Source organism: Mustelus asterias, chromosome 9, assembly GCF_964213995.1.
Source record: "Mustelus asterias chromosome 9, sMusAst1.hap1.1, whole genome shotgun sequence".
NCBI classification, from domain to species: Eukaryota; Metazoa; Chordata; class Chondrichthyes; order Carcharhiniformes; family Triakidae; genus Mustelus; species Mustelus asterias.
The window spans coordinates 66094019-66112242 of NC_135809.1; the positions used below are offsets into that span (position 1 = coordinate 66094019).

An 18224-nucleotide genomic window follows, 5' to 3' on the forward strand; every position below is an offset into this window, starting at 1 on the left:
CGCCTCTTTTCTTCCGACCACTTTCGCACGTTGTATTCCATCTGCCACTTCTTTGCCCACTCTACTAAGCTGCCATGTACAATCTCCCCGCCTCCTCAAAACTATTTGTCTCTCCACTTATCTATGTATCATCTGCAAACTTAGCCACAATGCCCTCAATTCCTTCATCTAGATCATTGATGTAAAAGTGAAAAGTTATGTTCCCAACACTGACCCCTGCGGAACTCCACTAGTCTCCAGCTGCCATCCTGAAAAAGACTCTTTTACCCCACTCTCAGCCTTCCACCAGTCAGTCAATCTTATATCCATGCTAGTAACTTACCTCTAACATCATGAGCTCTTATCTTACTCAGCAGCGTCCTGTGTGACACGTTGTCAAAGGTCTTCTGGAACTCCAAATAGATAATACCCACTGGCTTTCTTTTGTCTAACCTGTTTGTTACATCCTCAAAGAATTCTAACAGATTTGTCAGGCATGACTCTCTTGGATGAAACCATGCTGACTTTGCCCTATTTTACAATGCATTTCCAAGTATTCTGAAATCTCATACAAAGAACAAACAAAGAACAGTACAGCACAGGAAACAGGCCCTTCGGCCCTCCAAGCCTGTGCCGCTCCTTGGTCCAACTAGACCAATCGTTTGTATCCCTCCATTCCCAGGCTGCTCATGTGACTATCCAGGTAAGTCTTAAACGATGTCAGCGTGCCTGCCTCCACCACCCTACTTGGCAGCGCATTCCAGGCCCCCACCACCCTCTGTGTAAAAAACATCCCTCTGATATCTGAGTTATACATCGCCCCTCTCGCCTTGAATCATAGAATCATAGAATCCCTACAGTGCAGAAGGAGGCCATTCGGCCCATCGAGTCTGCACCGACCACAATCCCACCCAGGCCCTACTCCCACATATTTTACCCGCTAATCCCTCTAACCTACACATCTCAGGACTCGAAGGGGCAATTTTTTTTTTTTAACCTGGCCAATCAACCTAACCCGCAGATCTTTGGACTGTGGGAGGAAACCGGAGCACCCGGAGGAAACCCACGCAGACACGAGGAGAATGTGCAAACTCCACACAGACAGTGACCCAAGCCGGGAATCGAACCCGGGACCCTGGAGCTGTGAAGCAGCAGTGCTAACCACTGTGCTACCGTGCCGCCCAGTGAGCCCGTGACTCCTCGTGATCGTCACCTCCGACCTGGGAAAAAGCTTCCCACTGTTCACCCTATCTATCCCCATCATAATCTTGTACACCTCTATTAGATCTCCCCTCATTCTCCGTCTTTCCAGGGAGAACAACCCTAGTTTACCCAATCTCTCCTCATAGCTAAGACCCTCCATACCAGGCAACATCCTGGTAAACCTTCTCTGCACTCTCTCTAACACCTCCACGTCCTTCTGGTAGTGCGGCGACCAGAACTGGACGCAGTACTCCAAATGTGGCCTAACCAGCGTTCTATACAGCTGCATCATCAGACTCCAGCTTTTATACTCTATACCCCGTCCTATAAAGGCAAGCATACCATATGCCTTCTTCACTACCTTCTCCACCTGTGTTGCCACCTTCAAGGATTTGTGGACTTGCACACCTAGGTCCCTCTGTGTTTCTATACTCCTGATGACTCTGCCATTTATTGTATAACTCCTCCCTACATTATTTCTTCCAAAATGCATCACTTCGCATTTATCCGGATTAAACTCCATCTGCCACCTCTCCGCCCAATTTTCCAGCCTATCTATATCCTGCTGTATTGCCCGACAATGCTCTTCGCTATCCGCAAGTCCAGCCATCTTCGTGTCATCCGCAAACTTGCTGATTACACCAGTTACACCTTCTTCCAAATCATTTATATATATCACAAATAGCAGAGGTCCCAGTACAGAGCCCTGCGGAACACCACTGGTCACAGCCCTCCAGCCGGAAAAAGACCCTTCGACCACTACCCTCTGTCTCCTATGGCCAAGCCAGTTCTCCACCCATCTAGCCACTTCTCCTTGTATCCCATGAGCCTTAACCTTCTTAACCAACCTGCCATGTGGGACTTTGTCAAATGTCTTAGTGAAATCCATATAGACGACATCCACGGCCCTTCCTTCATCACTTCGCATTTATCCGGATTAAACTCCATCTGCCACCTCTCCGCCCAATTTTCCAGCCTATCTATATCCTGCTGTATTGCCCGACAATGCTCTTCGCTATCCGCAAGTCCAGCCATCTTCGTGTCATCCGCAAACTTGCTGATTACACCAGTTACACCTTCTTCCAAATCATTTATATATATCACAAATAGCAGAGGCCCCAGTACAGAGCCCTGCGGAACACCACTGGTCACAGACCTCCAGCCGGAGACCCTCCGAGACACTCCCGGTTAACACGCCCCTCTCCTTCGTGAATACCGATGCAAAGTTTTTGTCACTTCCTCAAAAAACTCCACCAAATTTGTAAGGCACGACCTCCCTCTTACAAAACCATGCCGTCTGTCACTAATGAGATTGTTCCGTTCTAAATGCACATACATCCTGTCTCTAAGAATCCTCTCCAACAACTTCCCTACTACGGATGTCAAGCTCACCGGCCTATAATTTCCTGGGTTATCCCTGCTACCCTTCTTAAACAATGGGACCACATTCGCTATCCTCCAATCCTCAGGGACCTCACCCGTGTCCAAAGAAGCGACAAAGATTCCCGTCAGAGGCCCAGCAATTTCATCTCTCGTCTCTCTGAGCAGTCAAGGATAGATGTCATCAGGCCCTGGGGCTTTGTCAGTTTTAATGTTCCCTAAAAAACCTAACACTTCCTCTCTTGTAATGGAGATTTTCTCTAACGGGTCAACACCTCCCTCCGAGACACTCCCGGTTAACACGCCCCTCTCCTTCGTGAATACCGATGCAAAGTATTTATTTAGGATCTCCCCTATTCCCTTGGGTTCCAAGCATAATTCCCCTCCTTTGTCCCTGAGAGGTCCGATTTTCTCCCGACAACTCTTTTGTTCCTAACGTATGAATAGAATGCCTTAGGATTCTCCTTAATCCTGCCTGCCAAGAACATTTCGTGACCTCTTTTTGCCCTTCTAACTCCCCGTTTGAGTTCTTTCCTACACTCTCTGTATTCCTCCAGAGCTCCATCTGTTTTTTGTTGCCTGGACTTTTCATTTTAATTAGATCCTCAATTTCCCTGGTCCTTGATAATGGACTCTAAAATCTTACCAATGACGGCGGTCAGGCTAACTGGCTTGTAATTTCCCACCTTATGCCTCCCTCCCTTCAAACAAAGGTGTGACATTAGAGATTTTCCTGTCCTCTGGGACCCTCCCTGACACAATAAGAGTTTTAACAACACCAGGTTAAAGTCCAATAGGTTTATTTGGTAGCAAATGCCATTAGCTTTCGGAGCGCTGCTCCTTCGTCAGATGGAGTGGATATCTGCTCTCAAACAGGGCATACCTCCTCAGAAGACAACCACGGGACACGGTGGACAGAGTACCCTTCATCGTCCAGTACTTCCCCGGGGCGGAGAAGCTACGGCATCTCCTCTGGAGCCTTCAACATGTCATTGGTGAAGATGAACATCTCGCCAAGGCCATCCCCACACCCCCACTTCTTGCCTTCAAACAACCTCAAACAGACCATTGTCCGCAACAAACTACCCAGCCTTCAGGAGAACAGTGACCACGACACCACACAACCCTGCCACAGCAACCTCTGCAAGACGTGCCGGATCATCGACACGGATGCCATCATCTGACGTGAGAACACCGTCTACCAGGTACACGGTACCTACTCTTGCAACTTGGCCAACGTTGTCTACCTGATACGCTGCAGGAAAGGATGTCCCGAGGCATGGTACATTGGAGAAACCATGCAGACGCTACGACAACGGATAAATGAACACCGCTCGACAATCACCAGGCAAGACTGTTCTCTTCCTGTGGGGGAGCACTTCAGCGGTCACGGGCATTCAGCCTCTGATCTTCGGGTAAGCGTTCTCCAAGGCGGCCTTCACGGCACACGACAGCGCAGAGTCGCTGAGCAGAAACTGATAGCCAAGTTCTGCACACATGATGACGGCCTAAACCGGGATCTTGGATTTATGTCACACTATCAGTAACCGCCACAGCTTGCCTCCTGGACTTGCAGAATCTCACGGGCTGTCCTGTCTGGAGACAATACACATCTCTTTAACCTGTGCTTAATGCTCCCTCCACTCACATTGTCTGTATCTTTAAGATCTGGTTGGTTGTAGAGATTCTCATTCTAATCAGTATTCTGTAACTTGATTTTGTGTCTCTGTATGCCCTGTTTGAGAGCAGATATCCACTCCATCTGACGAAGGAGCAGCGCTCTGAAAGCTAATGGCATTTGCTACCAAATAAACCTGTTGGACTTTAACCTGGTGTTGTTAAAACTCTTACTGTGTTTACCCCAGTCCAACACCGGCATCTCCACATCATGACCCTCCCTGACTCCAGTGATTCCAAAAAGATCATCACTAATGCCTCCACTAGCTCTTCAGAACTCTGAGGTATAATCTATTTGGTCCACCTTCAGACTTTCAGCTTCCCTAGCACCTTCTCCTTAGTAATGTGCACTGTACTCACCTCTGTCCTCTTGGATTTTTGTATGTTTCTAGTGTCTTCCACCGTGAAGATTGATGCAAAGTACCAATTCAGTTCCTCCAGCAGTTCTTTGTTCCCCATTACTACTTCTCCAGCGTAATTTTCAAGTGGTCCAATGTCCACTCTTGCCTCTCTCTTACCCTTTATATATCTAAAAAAACCTCTTGCAATCTTCTTTTATATTACTGGCTAGCTTCAGCTCATATTTTATCTTTTCCTCCTTTATTTCTTTTATTTGTCCTCTGTTGGTTTTAAAGGCTTCCCAATCCCCTGGCTTCCCATTAATCTTTGCTGTATTATATGCTTTTGCTTTTCCTTTTATATTGTCCCTGACTTCTTGTATATTGTGCCCCACATCCTCACGACTGCTCAGAGGCCTGTACATAACTCCCATCACTGTCTTTTTACTTTTGCGGTTCCTCAACTCTACCCACACAGAGTCTACATCTTCTGACCCTACATCGTTTCTTGCTCTCGATTTAATTTCATTTCATAGAATCATAGAATCTACAAGAAGGAGGCCTTTTGGCCCATCGAGCCTGTACTGACAATCCCACCCAGGTACTGTCCTATCCCCGTAACTCCACATATTTACCCTCCTGATCCCCCTGACAAGGGGCAATTTAGCGTGGCCAATCTTTGGACTGTGGGAGGAAACCGGAGCACCTGGAGGAAACCCATGCAGACACTGGGAGAATGTGCAAACTCCACACAGACAGTCACCCGAGGCCGGAATTGAACCCAGATCCCTGGTACTGTGAGGCAGCGGTGTTAACCCTGTGTGCCCTGAACTTATTTCTTACCAACAAGGCAACCCTGTCCCCTCTATCCACCTACCTGTCTTTTCAATAAGATGTGTGTCCTTGGATATTTAGCTCCCAGCTCTGATCCCCTTGCAGCCATGTCTCTGATGACCACAACATCCTACCCACCAATTTCAATCTGCGCTACAAGCTCATTTACTTTATTTCGTATACTGCACGCATTCAAATACAACACACTCAGTCATGCATTAACCTTCTTATTGTCATCCTGTCATCTGCTGTGCCTGAAGTTAGATTCCTAACCCTTTCCAAACACTGACCTATTATTTGTTCTGGACACTTCTATCTTCTCCTGTGCTTTCCTACCTTTTAACTTTATTCATAATTTTCCATGCAGTTGAACCCACTTCCCCACAAGCTAACCTGCTGCTTTGTTTCCCATGAACCATTATCATAGAATCCCTACAGTACAGAAGGAGGCCATTCAGCCCATCAAGTCTGTACTGACCACAATCCCACCTAGGCCCTATTCCTGTTTGCACCCCATGCATTTATCCTGCAAATCTCCTGACACTATGGTCAATTTAGCATGGCCAATCAACCTAACCCGCACATCTTTGGACTGTGGGAGGAAACCGGAGCACCCGGAGGAAACCCACGCTGACACGGGGAGAATGTGCAAACTCCACATAGACAGTGACCCGAGGCTGGAATTGAACCTAGGACCCTGGTGCTGTGAGGCAGCAGTGCTAACCACTGTGCCGTCATGCCGCCACTTCTTGTAGTTTTTACCCTTCCCTTACCCTCACTTGCTGGTTTAAAGTCCTTGTGGCCATCCTGTTTCTCCTTTCCACTAGAACATAGAACAGTACAGCACAGTACAGGCCCTTCGGCCCTCGATGTTGTGCCGAGCTTTGTCCAAAACCAAGATCAAGCTATCCCACTCCCTATCATTCTGGTGTGCTCCATGTGCCTATCCAATAATCGTTTGAAATTTCCTAAAATGTCTGACTCCACTACCACAGCAGGCAGTCCATTCCACACCCCAACCACTCTCTGAGTAAAGAACCTACCTCGTACATCCCTCCTATATCTCCCACCATGAACCTTATCGTTATGCCCCCTAGTAACAGCTACATTCACCCGAGGAAATAGTCTCTGAACGTGCACTCTAACAATCCCAGTTTATTCAAGCTCTCCTCGTAGCTAATACCCTCCATACCAAGCAACATCCTGGTAAACCTTTTCTGTCCACCCTTATCATCTTATAAACCTCTATTAAGTCGCCTCTCATCCTCCTCCGCCCCAGCTCCCTCAACCTTTCCTCATAGGACCTACCCTCCAAACCAGGCAGCATCCTGGTAAATCTCCTCTGCACTCTTTCCAGCGCTTCCACATCCTTCTTATAGTGAGGTGACCAGAACTGCACACAGTATTCCAAATGTGGTCTCACCAAGGTCCTGTACAGTTGCAGCATAACCCCACAGCTCTTAAACTCAAACCCCCTGTTAATAAACGCAAATAGAACATTGGTCCCAGGTTAGTTCAGATGGAGACCAGTCCCTCCTGTTCCAAGTCTGAAGCCAGTGCCCCATGAAATGCACTCTCTGCATTAGAACCATAGAAAATTACAGCTCAGAAACAGGCCTTTTGGCCCTTCTTGTCTGTGCCGAACCATTTTATGCCTAGTCCCACTGACCTGCACTTGGACCATATCCCTCCACACCCCTCTCATCCATGAACCCGTCCAAGTTTTTCTTAAATGTTAAAAGTGACCCCGCATTTACCACTTTATCCGGCAGCTCATTCCACACTCCCACCACTCTCTTCCTCTCACTCAGATATACACACGCTCAGTGCTTTCACTCATATACATGTCTCAGCACTGTCACTCATGGGCCCGGCCCCTCACCACCCTCTGTAAAAAAACTTCACCCGCACATCTCTACTGAACCTTTCCCCCCTTATCTTGAACTTGTGCCCCCTGGTGATTGTAATTTCTGCCCTGAGGAAAAGTTTCCAACTGTTCACCTTATCTATGCCCCTCATAATTTTATAAACTTCTATCAGGTCGCCCCATAGCCTCTGTCTTTCCAGGGAGAACAATCCCAGCTTATTCAATCTCTCCTCATAGCTAATACCCTTCATACCAGGCAACATCCTGGTAAACCTTTTCTGTACTCCCTTCAATGCCTCGACATCTTTCTGGTAGTGTGGTGACCAGAATTGGACATAGTATTCCATATATTCCTCATACACATCCTCAGCCCTCACTCATAAACACATGCTCAGCTCTCTCTGCTTTCTCCCCCTCGCTCTTATGCACATGCTAAGCACTCTCAGTCATTTCCATGTATTCAGCACTCTCACTCATATACAGACAAACACTCTCTCATGTACACATGTTCAGCAAACCGACTTTTCCTATCACTCGTAAACACACTCAGCACTCTCGCTCATATATGCATGCTCAGTTCTCTCCATATTCTCCCTTTCACTTATATACACAAAGAACAGTACAGCACAGGAACAGTCCCTTTGGCCCACCAAACCTGCGTCGATCACGTTGTCCTACCGAGACCAATGCCTGTATCCCTCTATTCCTCGTCTGTTCACGTGTCTATCCAGATAAGTTTTAAATGTCGCTAACATGTCTGCCTCAACCAGCTCATTTGGCAGTGCATTCCCGGCCCCTCACCACCCTCTGTGTAAAAAAACTTCACCCGCACATCTCTACTGAACCTTTCCCCCCTTATTTTGAACTTGTGCCCCCTGGTGATTGTAATTTCTGCCCTGAGAAAAAGTTTCCAACTGTTCACCTTATCTATGCCCCTCATAATTTTATAAACTTCTATCAGGTCGCCCCTCAGCCTCTGCCTTTTCAGGGAGAACAATCCCAGTTTATTCAAGCTCTCCTCATAGCTAATACCCTTCAAAGAACAAAGAACAATACAGCACAGGAACAGGCCCTTCGGCCCTCCAAGCCCGCGCCGCTCCCCGGTCCAGGATTGAATCCTGAATCCAGGATCCCCGCCCAATTTTCCAGCCTATCTACATACCAATATCCTATCCACCGAGCTGTCCCTCACAGCTACGATGCTTTGTTCATTACAACCTATTAACTTACCCCCACCCCCCCATTCCAGACCATGTGATCTCCAGGGAGAGGCGAAAACCCAGAGTGAAAAACCCCAGGGCCAATATGGGGAAAAAAAATCTGGGAAATTCCTCTCCGACCCCCTAAGGCGATCGAAACGAGTCCAGGAGATCACAATGGCCCCGATCGGAAAATGATCACAATGGCCCCGATCGGAAAATGATCACAATGGCATATACACACGCTCATCACTCTCACTCATATACACACGCTCAGCACTCTCACTCATATACACACGCTCAGCACTCTCACTCATATACACACGCTCATCACTCTCACTCATATACACACGCTCAGCACTCTCACTCATATACACACGCTCAGCACTCTCACTCATATACACACGCTCATCACTCTCACTCATATACACACGCTCATCACTCTCACTCATATACACACGCTCATCACTCTCACTCATATACACACGCTCATCACTCTCACTCATATACACACGCTCAGCACTCTCACTCATATACACACGCTCAGCACTCTCACTCATATACACACGCTCAGCACTCTCACTCATATACACACGCTCAGCACTCTCACTCATATACACACGCTCAGCACTGTCACTCATATACACACGCTCAGCACTCTCACTCATATACACACGCTCAGCACTCTCACTCATATACACACGCTCAGCACTCTCACCCATATACACACGCTCATCACTCTCACTCATATATGCACGCTCAGCACTCTCACTCATATATGCACGCTCAGCACTCTCACTCGTATGTACTCATGTTCCACTGGTTTGATTGTCCACTCTGCATTGTTTTTCTTTTTTCCCCATGCCAGGATTACTCTGACACTGAAAAGCTGCTTTCTCGGAATAATATGAATCAAGAAGCACTTCTGAACTATGTGAAGGAGGCGGCCAGTTTCTCCACCAATCATCAGCTGCCACGCCTAGACTTTGCCATGAACCATTACGGCCAGCCAGATGTGGCCATGTTTGATTTCACTTGTATGTATGCATCAGCGAATGCCTCTCTGATACGGGAGGAAAGTGGCAAGCAGCTCCTTGTCGCTCTGGTGGGGGACAGTCTGTTAGAGGTGAGTGCACATGTTTTTGATCAAACTCACTTGACTGCCGTGGACGGGTAGGGGGCGTTTAATTTAAACAGCACTAATATCTCCTCTCACCATCAGCCTGTTATTAGTAATGTGTTTTAACTCGTTTTCTTCTTTATAAGCAGCATCATATTTTCCATCCCCTCAGTTTTAGTGCAAACCAATTTTCTATTGTAATCCCACAGCAAACACGAGATAGGTGAACTCAAAGGGTTAGTTTATTTGTGCCCGCTCAAAAGGGGGAGGGAGTTTGCAACATTTTCCCCTTTACATTTATACAGTAAAAGAGGACTTGAAAAAAGAAAGATTTAAAAAGAAAGAAGTGCAGAGACCACAGAGAAATGGAATGTTGTTTCATGTGGGTCCATCATTAAAAATTAAAGGCCAATTGCTTCACAGAGGTCAGTTGAAAACCAATGCTGGATAATTCACTTTTCCTGTGTTGTTGCCTTCACGCGATGAGAAAGCCATACTGAGATGAATCAATCTTGCCGCTGATGGTACATAAGATACAATGGAAACTGGGAGGAAGTGTTAGGTGTTTTAGGAAGCATTAAGGTAGACAAATCCCCAGGGCCAGATGGCATCTGTCCCAGATTACTGAGAGAGACAAGAGATGAAATTACTGGACCTCGAACAGAAATCTTTGTTTCTTCATTGGACACAGGTGAGATCCCAAGGTGGTGGAGGCGGGCACACTGGGAATGTTTAAGACTTATCTAGATAGCCACATGAACGGAGTGGGAATGGAGGGATACAAAAGAATGGTCTAGTTTGGATCAGGGAGCGGCGCGGGCTTGGAGGGCCGAAGGGCCTGTTCCTGTGCTGTATTGTTCTTTGTTCTTTGTTCTTTGATTGGAGGATAGCAAATGTGGTCCCGTTATTTAAGAAGGGTAGCAAGGATAACTCGGGTAATTATAGGCCAGTGAGCTGAACGTCCGTGGTCGGGAAATAGCTGGAGAAGATTCTTAGAGATAGGATCTATTCACATTTAGAACTGAATAGTCTCATTAGCGATAGACAACATGGTTTTGTACGAGGGAGGTCATGCTTCACAAATTTGGTTGAGTTTTTTGAGGAGGTGACAAAAATGATTGACGAGGGAATCATAGAAACCCTACAGTGCAGAAGGAGGCCATTCGGCCCATTGAGTTTGCACCGACCACAATCCCACCCAAGCCCTACCCCCACATATTTACCCGCTAATCCCTCTAACCTACGCATCTCAGGACTCTAAGGGGCAATTTTTATTTTTAACCTGGCCAATCAACCTAACCCACACATCTTTGGACTGTGGGAGGAAACCGGAGCACCCGGAGGAAACCCATGCCGTGGATGTCGTCTACATGGATTTTAGTAAAGCATTTGACAAGGTCCCTCATGGCAGGCTGGTGCGAAAGGTTAAATCTCACGGGATCAAAGGTGAACTAGCTAGATGGGTACAGAACTGGCTTGGCCATAGAAGACAGAGGGTAGCAGTGGAGGGGTCTTTTTCCGGTTGGAGGTCTGTGACTCATGGTGTTCCGCAGGGCTCTGTACTGGGACCTCTGCTGTTTGTGATATATGTAAATGATTTTGGAAGAAGATGTAGCTGGTCTGATTAGGAAGTTTGCGGATGACACAAAGATTGCTAGAATTGCGGATAGTGATGAACATTGTCAGAGAATACAGCAGGATATAGATAGGCTGGAAAATTGGGCGCAGAAATGGCAGATGGAATTTAATCCAGATAAATGTGAAGTGATGCATTTTGGTAGATCTAATGCAGGGGGGAGCTGTACAATAAATGGCAGGATCATCAGGAGTATAGACACACAGAGGGATCTGGGTGTGCAAGTCCACAGATCCTTAAAGGTGGCAGCACATGTGGAAAAGGTGGTGAAGAAGGCATATGGCATGCTTGCCTTTATTGGACGGGGCATAGAGTATAAAGGTTGGCATATGATGTTGCAGTTACATAGAACATTGGTTAGGCTGCATTTGGAATACTGCCGTGGAGGCTTTGGAGAGAGTGCAGAAAAGGTTTACCAAGATGTTGCCTGGTATGGAGGGTATTAGCTATGAGGTGAGATTGAGTAAACTAGGGTTGTTCTCCCTGGAAAGACAGAGGTTGAGGGGTGACCTAATAGAAGTTTATAAAATTATGAAGGGCATAGATAGGGTGAACAGTTGGAAGCTTTTTCCCAGGTCAGAAATGACAAACACAAGGGGTCACAAGTTCAAGGTAAGGGGGGCAAGATTCAATACGGATATGCGGGGGACGTATTTTACCCAGAGGGCGGTGGGGGCCTGGAATGCACTACCAAACAAGGTGGTTGAGGCAGACACACTAGGATCATTTAAGGCTTATCTAGATAGCCACATGAACAGACTGGGAATAGAGGGATACAAACGGATGGTCTAGTTAGGAACACATGATCGGTGCAGGCTTGGAGGGCCGAAGGGCCTGTTCCTGTGCTGTATTGTTCTTTGTTCTTTGGATGGGGCCAGTTATTCAATTTCGACAGAACATTTTTCTTTGCTGTTGCTTGTAGATGGTTATGTGGCAGACCGAGTTTGCAGAACAGCAAGGCTGCTTCCACCATATCACATGACTCCCAACTCTCCACATTGACTGACAGGGGATGTGTCCCCCTTATCTGGCCTCTCTGGGTGGTTAATTAGAGATAGAATAGCATAGGAACAGGCCCTTCATCCCACAATGTTGTGCCAAACATGATGCCAAATTAAACTAATCCCTACTGCCTGCCCTTCGTCCATATCTCTCTATAACTTGCATATTCATGCCTTATCCAAGGGCTCCTTAAATGCCCCTGTCGTATCTGCCTACGCCTCCATCCTGGCAGCACTAACGTGCCAGTCTCTGTGTAAAAGCTTGCCCTTCACATCTCCTTTGAACTTTCCCCCTCACCTTAAGTGCATAACCCCTAGTATTAGACATTTCAACTCTGGGAAAAAGATTCTGACTGTCAACCCTATCTATGCCCCTTAACCTCCGCCCCTTCAGAGAAAACAAATCTAGTTTGCCCAGCCTCTCCTTATAACTCAAACCATCAAGTCCTGGTAGCATCCTAGTAAATCTTTTCTGTACTCTTTCTAGTTTTTTCTAGTTTCCAGTGCTCCACCCTCACCGATCACCTTTGTCACCTCGAATAAAATCTGACAAGTTAGTAAGACATGACGTGCCCCGCACAAAACCATGCTGACTTTCTCTAATTAGGCTATGCTTTTCCAAATGCACGTAAATCCTAAGAATCCTCTCCAATAGCTTTCCACCCATCAATGTGAGACTCATCGGTCTATAATTTCCTGGATCATCCCTTCTTCCTTTCTTGAACAGAGGAACAACAGTAGCTACTTGCCAGTCCTCCGGGACCTCTCCAATGGCTAACGAGGATACAAAGATCTTTGTTAGGGCCCCAGCAATCTCCTCTCTTGCCCTTCTCAATAACCTGGGGTAGATCCCATCGGGCCCTGGGGTCTTATCCAACCTTAATGCTCTTCCAGAGACCCAAAATCACTTCTTTCTTGATCTCAAAATGCCCTAGCATTTTAGCATGCTCCACACACATCTAACTATCCTCCATGGCTTTCTCCTTGGTGAACACTGACACAAAAACTAATTTAGGATCTCGCCCATGTGTCTCCAAGCACAAATTCCATTGTTTACCCTTGAGTGATCCTACTTATCCCTAGTTATCTTGTTTATAATGGTAGGCTTCTGCAGAAAATGCAGATGTATGGGATTGGGGGTGATCTAGGAAATTGGATCAGGAATTGGCTAGCGGATAGGAAACAGAGGGTGGTGGTTGATAGTAAATATTCATCATGGAGTGCGGTTACAAGTGGTGTACCTCAGGGATCTGTTTTGGGGCCACTGCTGTTTGTAATATTTATTAATGATCTGGATGAGGGTATAGTTGGGTGGATTAGCAAATTTGCTGATGACACCAAAGTCGGTGGTGTGGTAGACAGTGAGGAAGGGTGTCGTAGTTTGCAGGAAGACTTAGACAGGTTGCAAAGTTGGGCCGAGAGGTGGCGGATGGAGTTTAATGCGGAGAAGTGTGAGGTAATTCACTTTGGTAGGAATAACAGATGTGTTGAGTATATGGCTAACGGGAGGACTTTGAATAGTGTGGAGGAGCAGAGGGATCTAGGTGTATGTGTGCATAGATCCCTGAAAGTTGGGAATCAAGTAGATAAGGTTGTTAAGAAGGCATATGGTGTCTTGGCGTTTATTGGTAGGGGGATTGAATTTAGGAGTCGTAGCGTTATGTTGCAACTGTACACAACTCTGGTGCGGCCGCACTTGGAGTACTGTGTGCAGTTCTGGTCCCCACATTACAGGAAGGATGTGGAGGCTTTGGAGAGGGTGCAGAGGAGGTTTACCAGGATGTTGCCTGGTATGGAGGGGAGATCCTATGAGGAGAGGCTGAGGGATTTGGGATTGTTTTCGCTGGAAAGGCGGCGGCTAAGAGGGGATCTTATTGAAACATATAAGATGATTAGAGGTTTAGATAGGGTGGATAGTGATAGCCTTTTTCCTCTGATGGAGAAATCCAGCACGAGGGGGCATGGCTTTAAATTGAGGGGGGGTAGTTATAGAACCGATGTCAGGGGTAGGTTCTTTACCCAGAGGGTGGTGAGGGATTGGAATGCCCTGCCAGCATCAGTAGTAAATGCGCCTAGTTTGGGGGCGTTTAAGAGATCCGTAGATAGGTTCATGGACGAAAAGAAATTGGTTTAGGTTGGAGGGTCACAGTTTTTTTTTTTAACTGGTCGGTGCAACATCGTGGGCCGAAGGGCCTGTTCTGCGCTGTAATGTTCTATGTTCTATGTTCTATGTTCTATAATGTATATATAAAATGCCTTCAGATTCTCTTTAACCCTACTTGGCCCCTCCTTGCTCTCTTAATTCCCTGCTTGAGTTCTTTCCTGCTTTCTTTATATTCCTCATGAGCCCTACCCGATTTAAACTCCCTAAACCTTACATATGCTTATTTTTTCCTTTTAACTAAATTCACAACCTCCCTTGTTATCCAAGGGTCCCCTACCTTACTATCTTTGTCTTTCCACCTGACTGGAACATGCCGGTGTTGAACTCTGATCAGTAGGTCTTTAAACAACTCCCATATGTCAAATGTGGACTTGCCCGATACCAGCTGCTCCCAATTAACTCTCCCTAGCTCCTGCCTAATTCTGTCATAATTTGCCCTCCCGCAATTTAGTACCTTCCCACAAGGTCCTGACTTATCGTTATTCATAGTTATCTTTAAACTTAAGGAGTTGTGGTCACTGTTTCCAAAATGCTCTCCCATTGAAAAGTCAGCTACCTGCCAGTAGCTGGCGGCACGGTAGCACAGTGGTTAGCACTGCTGCTTCACAGCTCCAGGGACCTGGGTTCGATTCCCGGCTCGGGTCACTGTCTGTGTGGAGTTTGCACATTCTCCTCGTGTCTGCGTGGGTTTCCTCCGGGTGCTCCGGTTTCCTCCCACAGTCCAAAGATGTGCGGGTTAGGTTGATTGGCCATGCTAAAATTGCCCCTTAGTGTCCTGGGATGCGTAGATTAGAGGGATTAGCGGGTAAAATATGTAGGGATATGGGGGTAGGGCCTGAGTGGGATTGTGGTCGGTGCAGACTTGATGGGCCGAATGGCCTCTTTCTGTACTGTAGGGTTTCTATGATTCTATGATTTCTATGAAGGTCCAGTATGGCCCCTCCTCTAGTTGGACTGTCCACATACTGTTTCAAGAAATCCTCTCAAGGAAGGTTGAGGGGTCCTTTATCCAAGCAGATGAACATACTCTGGCCAGCCTGGGTTAGACAGAGGGCCTTTGTATAATTATCTTTGAATTTGGTCTCTTGTAGGCCATGGGGGGGTTGTTCATGTCTCTTCAGAGATGACGAGGTAACAGTTTCTGTGATAATGCCAGATACTTGCTTTTGTTCGGTGTCACAGATAGAGATCAAATCAGGTCTTTGTCCAGTGTTTTAAAATTTGAGAAATAGCCTTGAGCATATCTGTATCTACTTCATAAAAAATGGTTATGTCTGAGTCCACTCACAAGAACCAGTCACTAGATCACATCCCTTGAGTCAGTCTTTCATTGGATCCTATATTGTGAGCTAATAGATAACTGGATTCCCGTCCATGTGTCAACTCATTCCCCTGTTGTAAGTCAATAAAGCATTGATCCTGTGCTGAGTGGGTAGATCACTGAATCCTCTATTCTGCCAATCGGTTAATGAATGCCATGCTATGGAATAATAAATCACTGATCACATGTTGTGAATCATTGGATCACACAGTATAATTTGATAAGTCACTGGATGCTGTACTGTGGGTTAATAGAATGCTGTGAAGTCAGTTGATCACTAGATCCTGTCCCGTGAGTCAGTAAACATGGGCTCCTATGTTGAGTCAGTAGGTCATTGCCTCACCTGCTGTCGCTTAGCAGATCATAATACCCCTGGTAAAGCAATTGTTCACTGCATCATATGCAATTATTATCAGTCAGTATATTATTGGATTCCCTGGCAATCAGTAGGTCACTGGGAATCTAGATTGCTGAATCACATACTGTGAATAAAAACACCATGCTGTTTCATCACAGGATTCCCTGCTGTAAAAGATTAAATCACTGAATTCTGGGATTTCAATCAATGTTCTTCCTGTTCCTAAAACAATATCACATAACATTTCCAAATGTAGAATAAAGCTCCCTCTACACTGTCCCCATCAAACACGCCCAAAGACAGGTACAACATGGGGTTAGATACAGAGTAAAGCTCCCTCTACACTGTCCCAATCAATACATTCGGTGTAAATACAGCAATAATCCTAGCAAACATATCTATTGCCTTTAACATGGTCAAATACCCAAAAATGTTTCCTAGGAATAGTAAGAAGCAAAATATGACCCTGAGCCATCTCAGGTGGTCTTACATCAAATGACCAAAAGCTTTCTCAATGAGGGTATGTTTTAAGAACCATATTAAGGGAGGCATGTGAGATCAAGAGGCAGAGAGCGCAGGCAGAGCTGAGAATACCAATGCACGGATACAAAAGATTTATAATGGGAGAAGTACAAGAGGCCAGAATTTGAGGAGTACAGATGTTTTGGAGAGTTGTGAAGAGACAGAGATAACATAGATAGGTAGGGTAGTGGCCTGGAAGAGCTTTGATCAAAGCTCTGCAATGGTGGGAGAGGAATGTGGGACATTAGTGCATTTCAGACATTGTTTCTTATGGGAGGGTGTTTCTGGGTGTAGGAGGCGTTTCAGTGCATGGAAGGTGTTTCTGTGCGTGTGTGTTTCTGTGTATGTGTGGGGTGTGTTTCTATAAAGAACAAAGACCACTGTGTGTGGCGGGGGGGGAAGGGGTGTGTGGGGTGGTGTTTCTGTGTGTGTGGGGGGGTTGTGTGTGTGTGTGTGTGGGGGAGGGTGTTTGTGTGTGTGTGTGTGGGGGGGGGGGAGCTGTTTCTCTGTGTGTGTGGGGGTGTTTCTTTGTGTGTGTGTAGAGGGGGTGCTTCTGTCTGTGTGCTGGGGAGGTGTTTCTGTGCGTGTATGTGTGTGTGTCGGGGGGTGCGTTTCTGTGTGTGTGTGGGGAGGGTGTTTCAATGTGTGTGTGGAGGAGTGTTTCTGTGTGCGTGTGGGGGGGGCTGTTTCTCTCTATGTAGGAGTGTTTCTCTGTGTGTGTGTGTGTGGGGTGTGTTTCTTGAAAGATCAAAGAACACTGTTGGGGCATGGAGTGTGTGTGTGTGTGTGTGTGGGGGGGAGGGAGTGGTTTTTCTGTGTGTCTGTGTGGGGAGCTGTTTGTTTCTGTGTGTGTGTGGGGGGATGTTTCTGTGTGTGGGGGGGGTTGGAGTGTGTGTGTGTGTTTGCGGGGGGGGGGTGTGTTTCTCTGTGTGTGTGGGGGGGTTCTTTCTGTGTGTGTGTATGTATGTGTGTGTGTGTGTTGGGGGTGGGTGTTTCTGTGTGTGTGTGTGGGGGGGGTGCTTCGATGTGTGTGTGTGTGGGGGGGGTGCTTCGATGTGTGTGTGTTGGGGGTGGGTGTTCCCGTGTGTGTGGGGGGGGGGATGTTTCTGTGTGTGCAAGGGGTGGGGGGTGGTGGAGTGCTTCTGTGTGTGTGGAGGTGTGTTTCTGTAAAGATCAAAGAACACTGCGTGGGGGTGTGGAGTGTGTGTATGGGGGGGGTGGTATTTCTGTGTGTTTGTGTGTGTGTGTTCATGTGTGTGGGTGGGGGGGCGGTGTTTCTGTGTGTCTGTCTGTGGGGGGGGGTGTTTGTGTGTGGGGGGGGGTGTTTCTGCATGTGTGTGCGCGGGTTGGTGTTTGTGTGTGTATAGGGGGGCTGTTTGTGTGTGTGTGTGTGTGGGGGGTGTGTGTTTGTGGGGTGGTGTTTCTGTGTGTGTGTCTGTGGGGGGGTGTGTGTGTTTGTGGGGTGGTGTTTCTGTGTGTGTGTGTTTGTGGGGTGGTGTTTCTGTGTGTGTGTCTGTGGGGGTGTGTGTGTGTGTTTGTGGGGTGGTGTTTCTGTGTGTGTGTCTGTGGGGGTGGGGGTGTTTGTGGGGGGGTGTTTCTGTGTGTGTGTCTGTGGGGGGGTGTGT

The 18224-nt window shown here is 47.0% G+C and overlaps 1 protein-coding gene across 9 annotated transcripts in view; it reads left to right on the top strand.

The window, feature by feature from the left end:
• Positions 1–18224, top strand: part of LOC144498728 (protein-methionine sulfoxide oxidase mical3a-like) — a 702250-nt gene that overhangs the window by 194441 nt on the left and 489585 nt on the right. For all 9 annotated transcript variants that reach the window (XR_013498748.1, XM_078220302.1, XM_078220301.1 and 6 more), the window contains exon 8: positions 9346–9603. Coding sequence is in view for 8 of the 9 variants with exons in the window: in XM_078220302.1 (XP_078076428.1) it covers positions 9346–9603 (258 nt within the window). In the remaining variant the exon portion in view is untranslated. The remainder of the gene's footprint in view (positions 1–9345; positions 9604–18224) is intronic.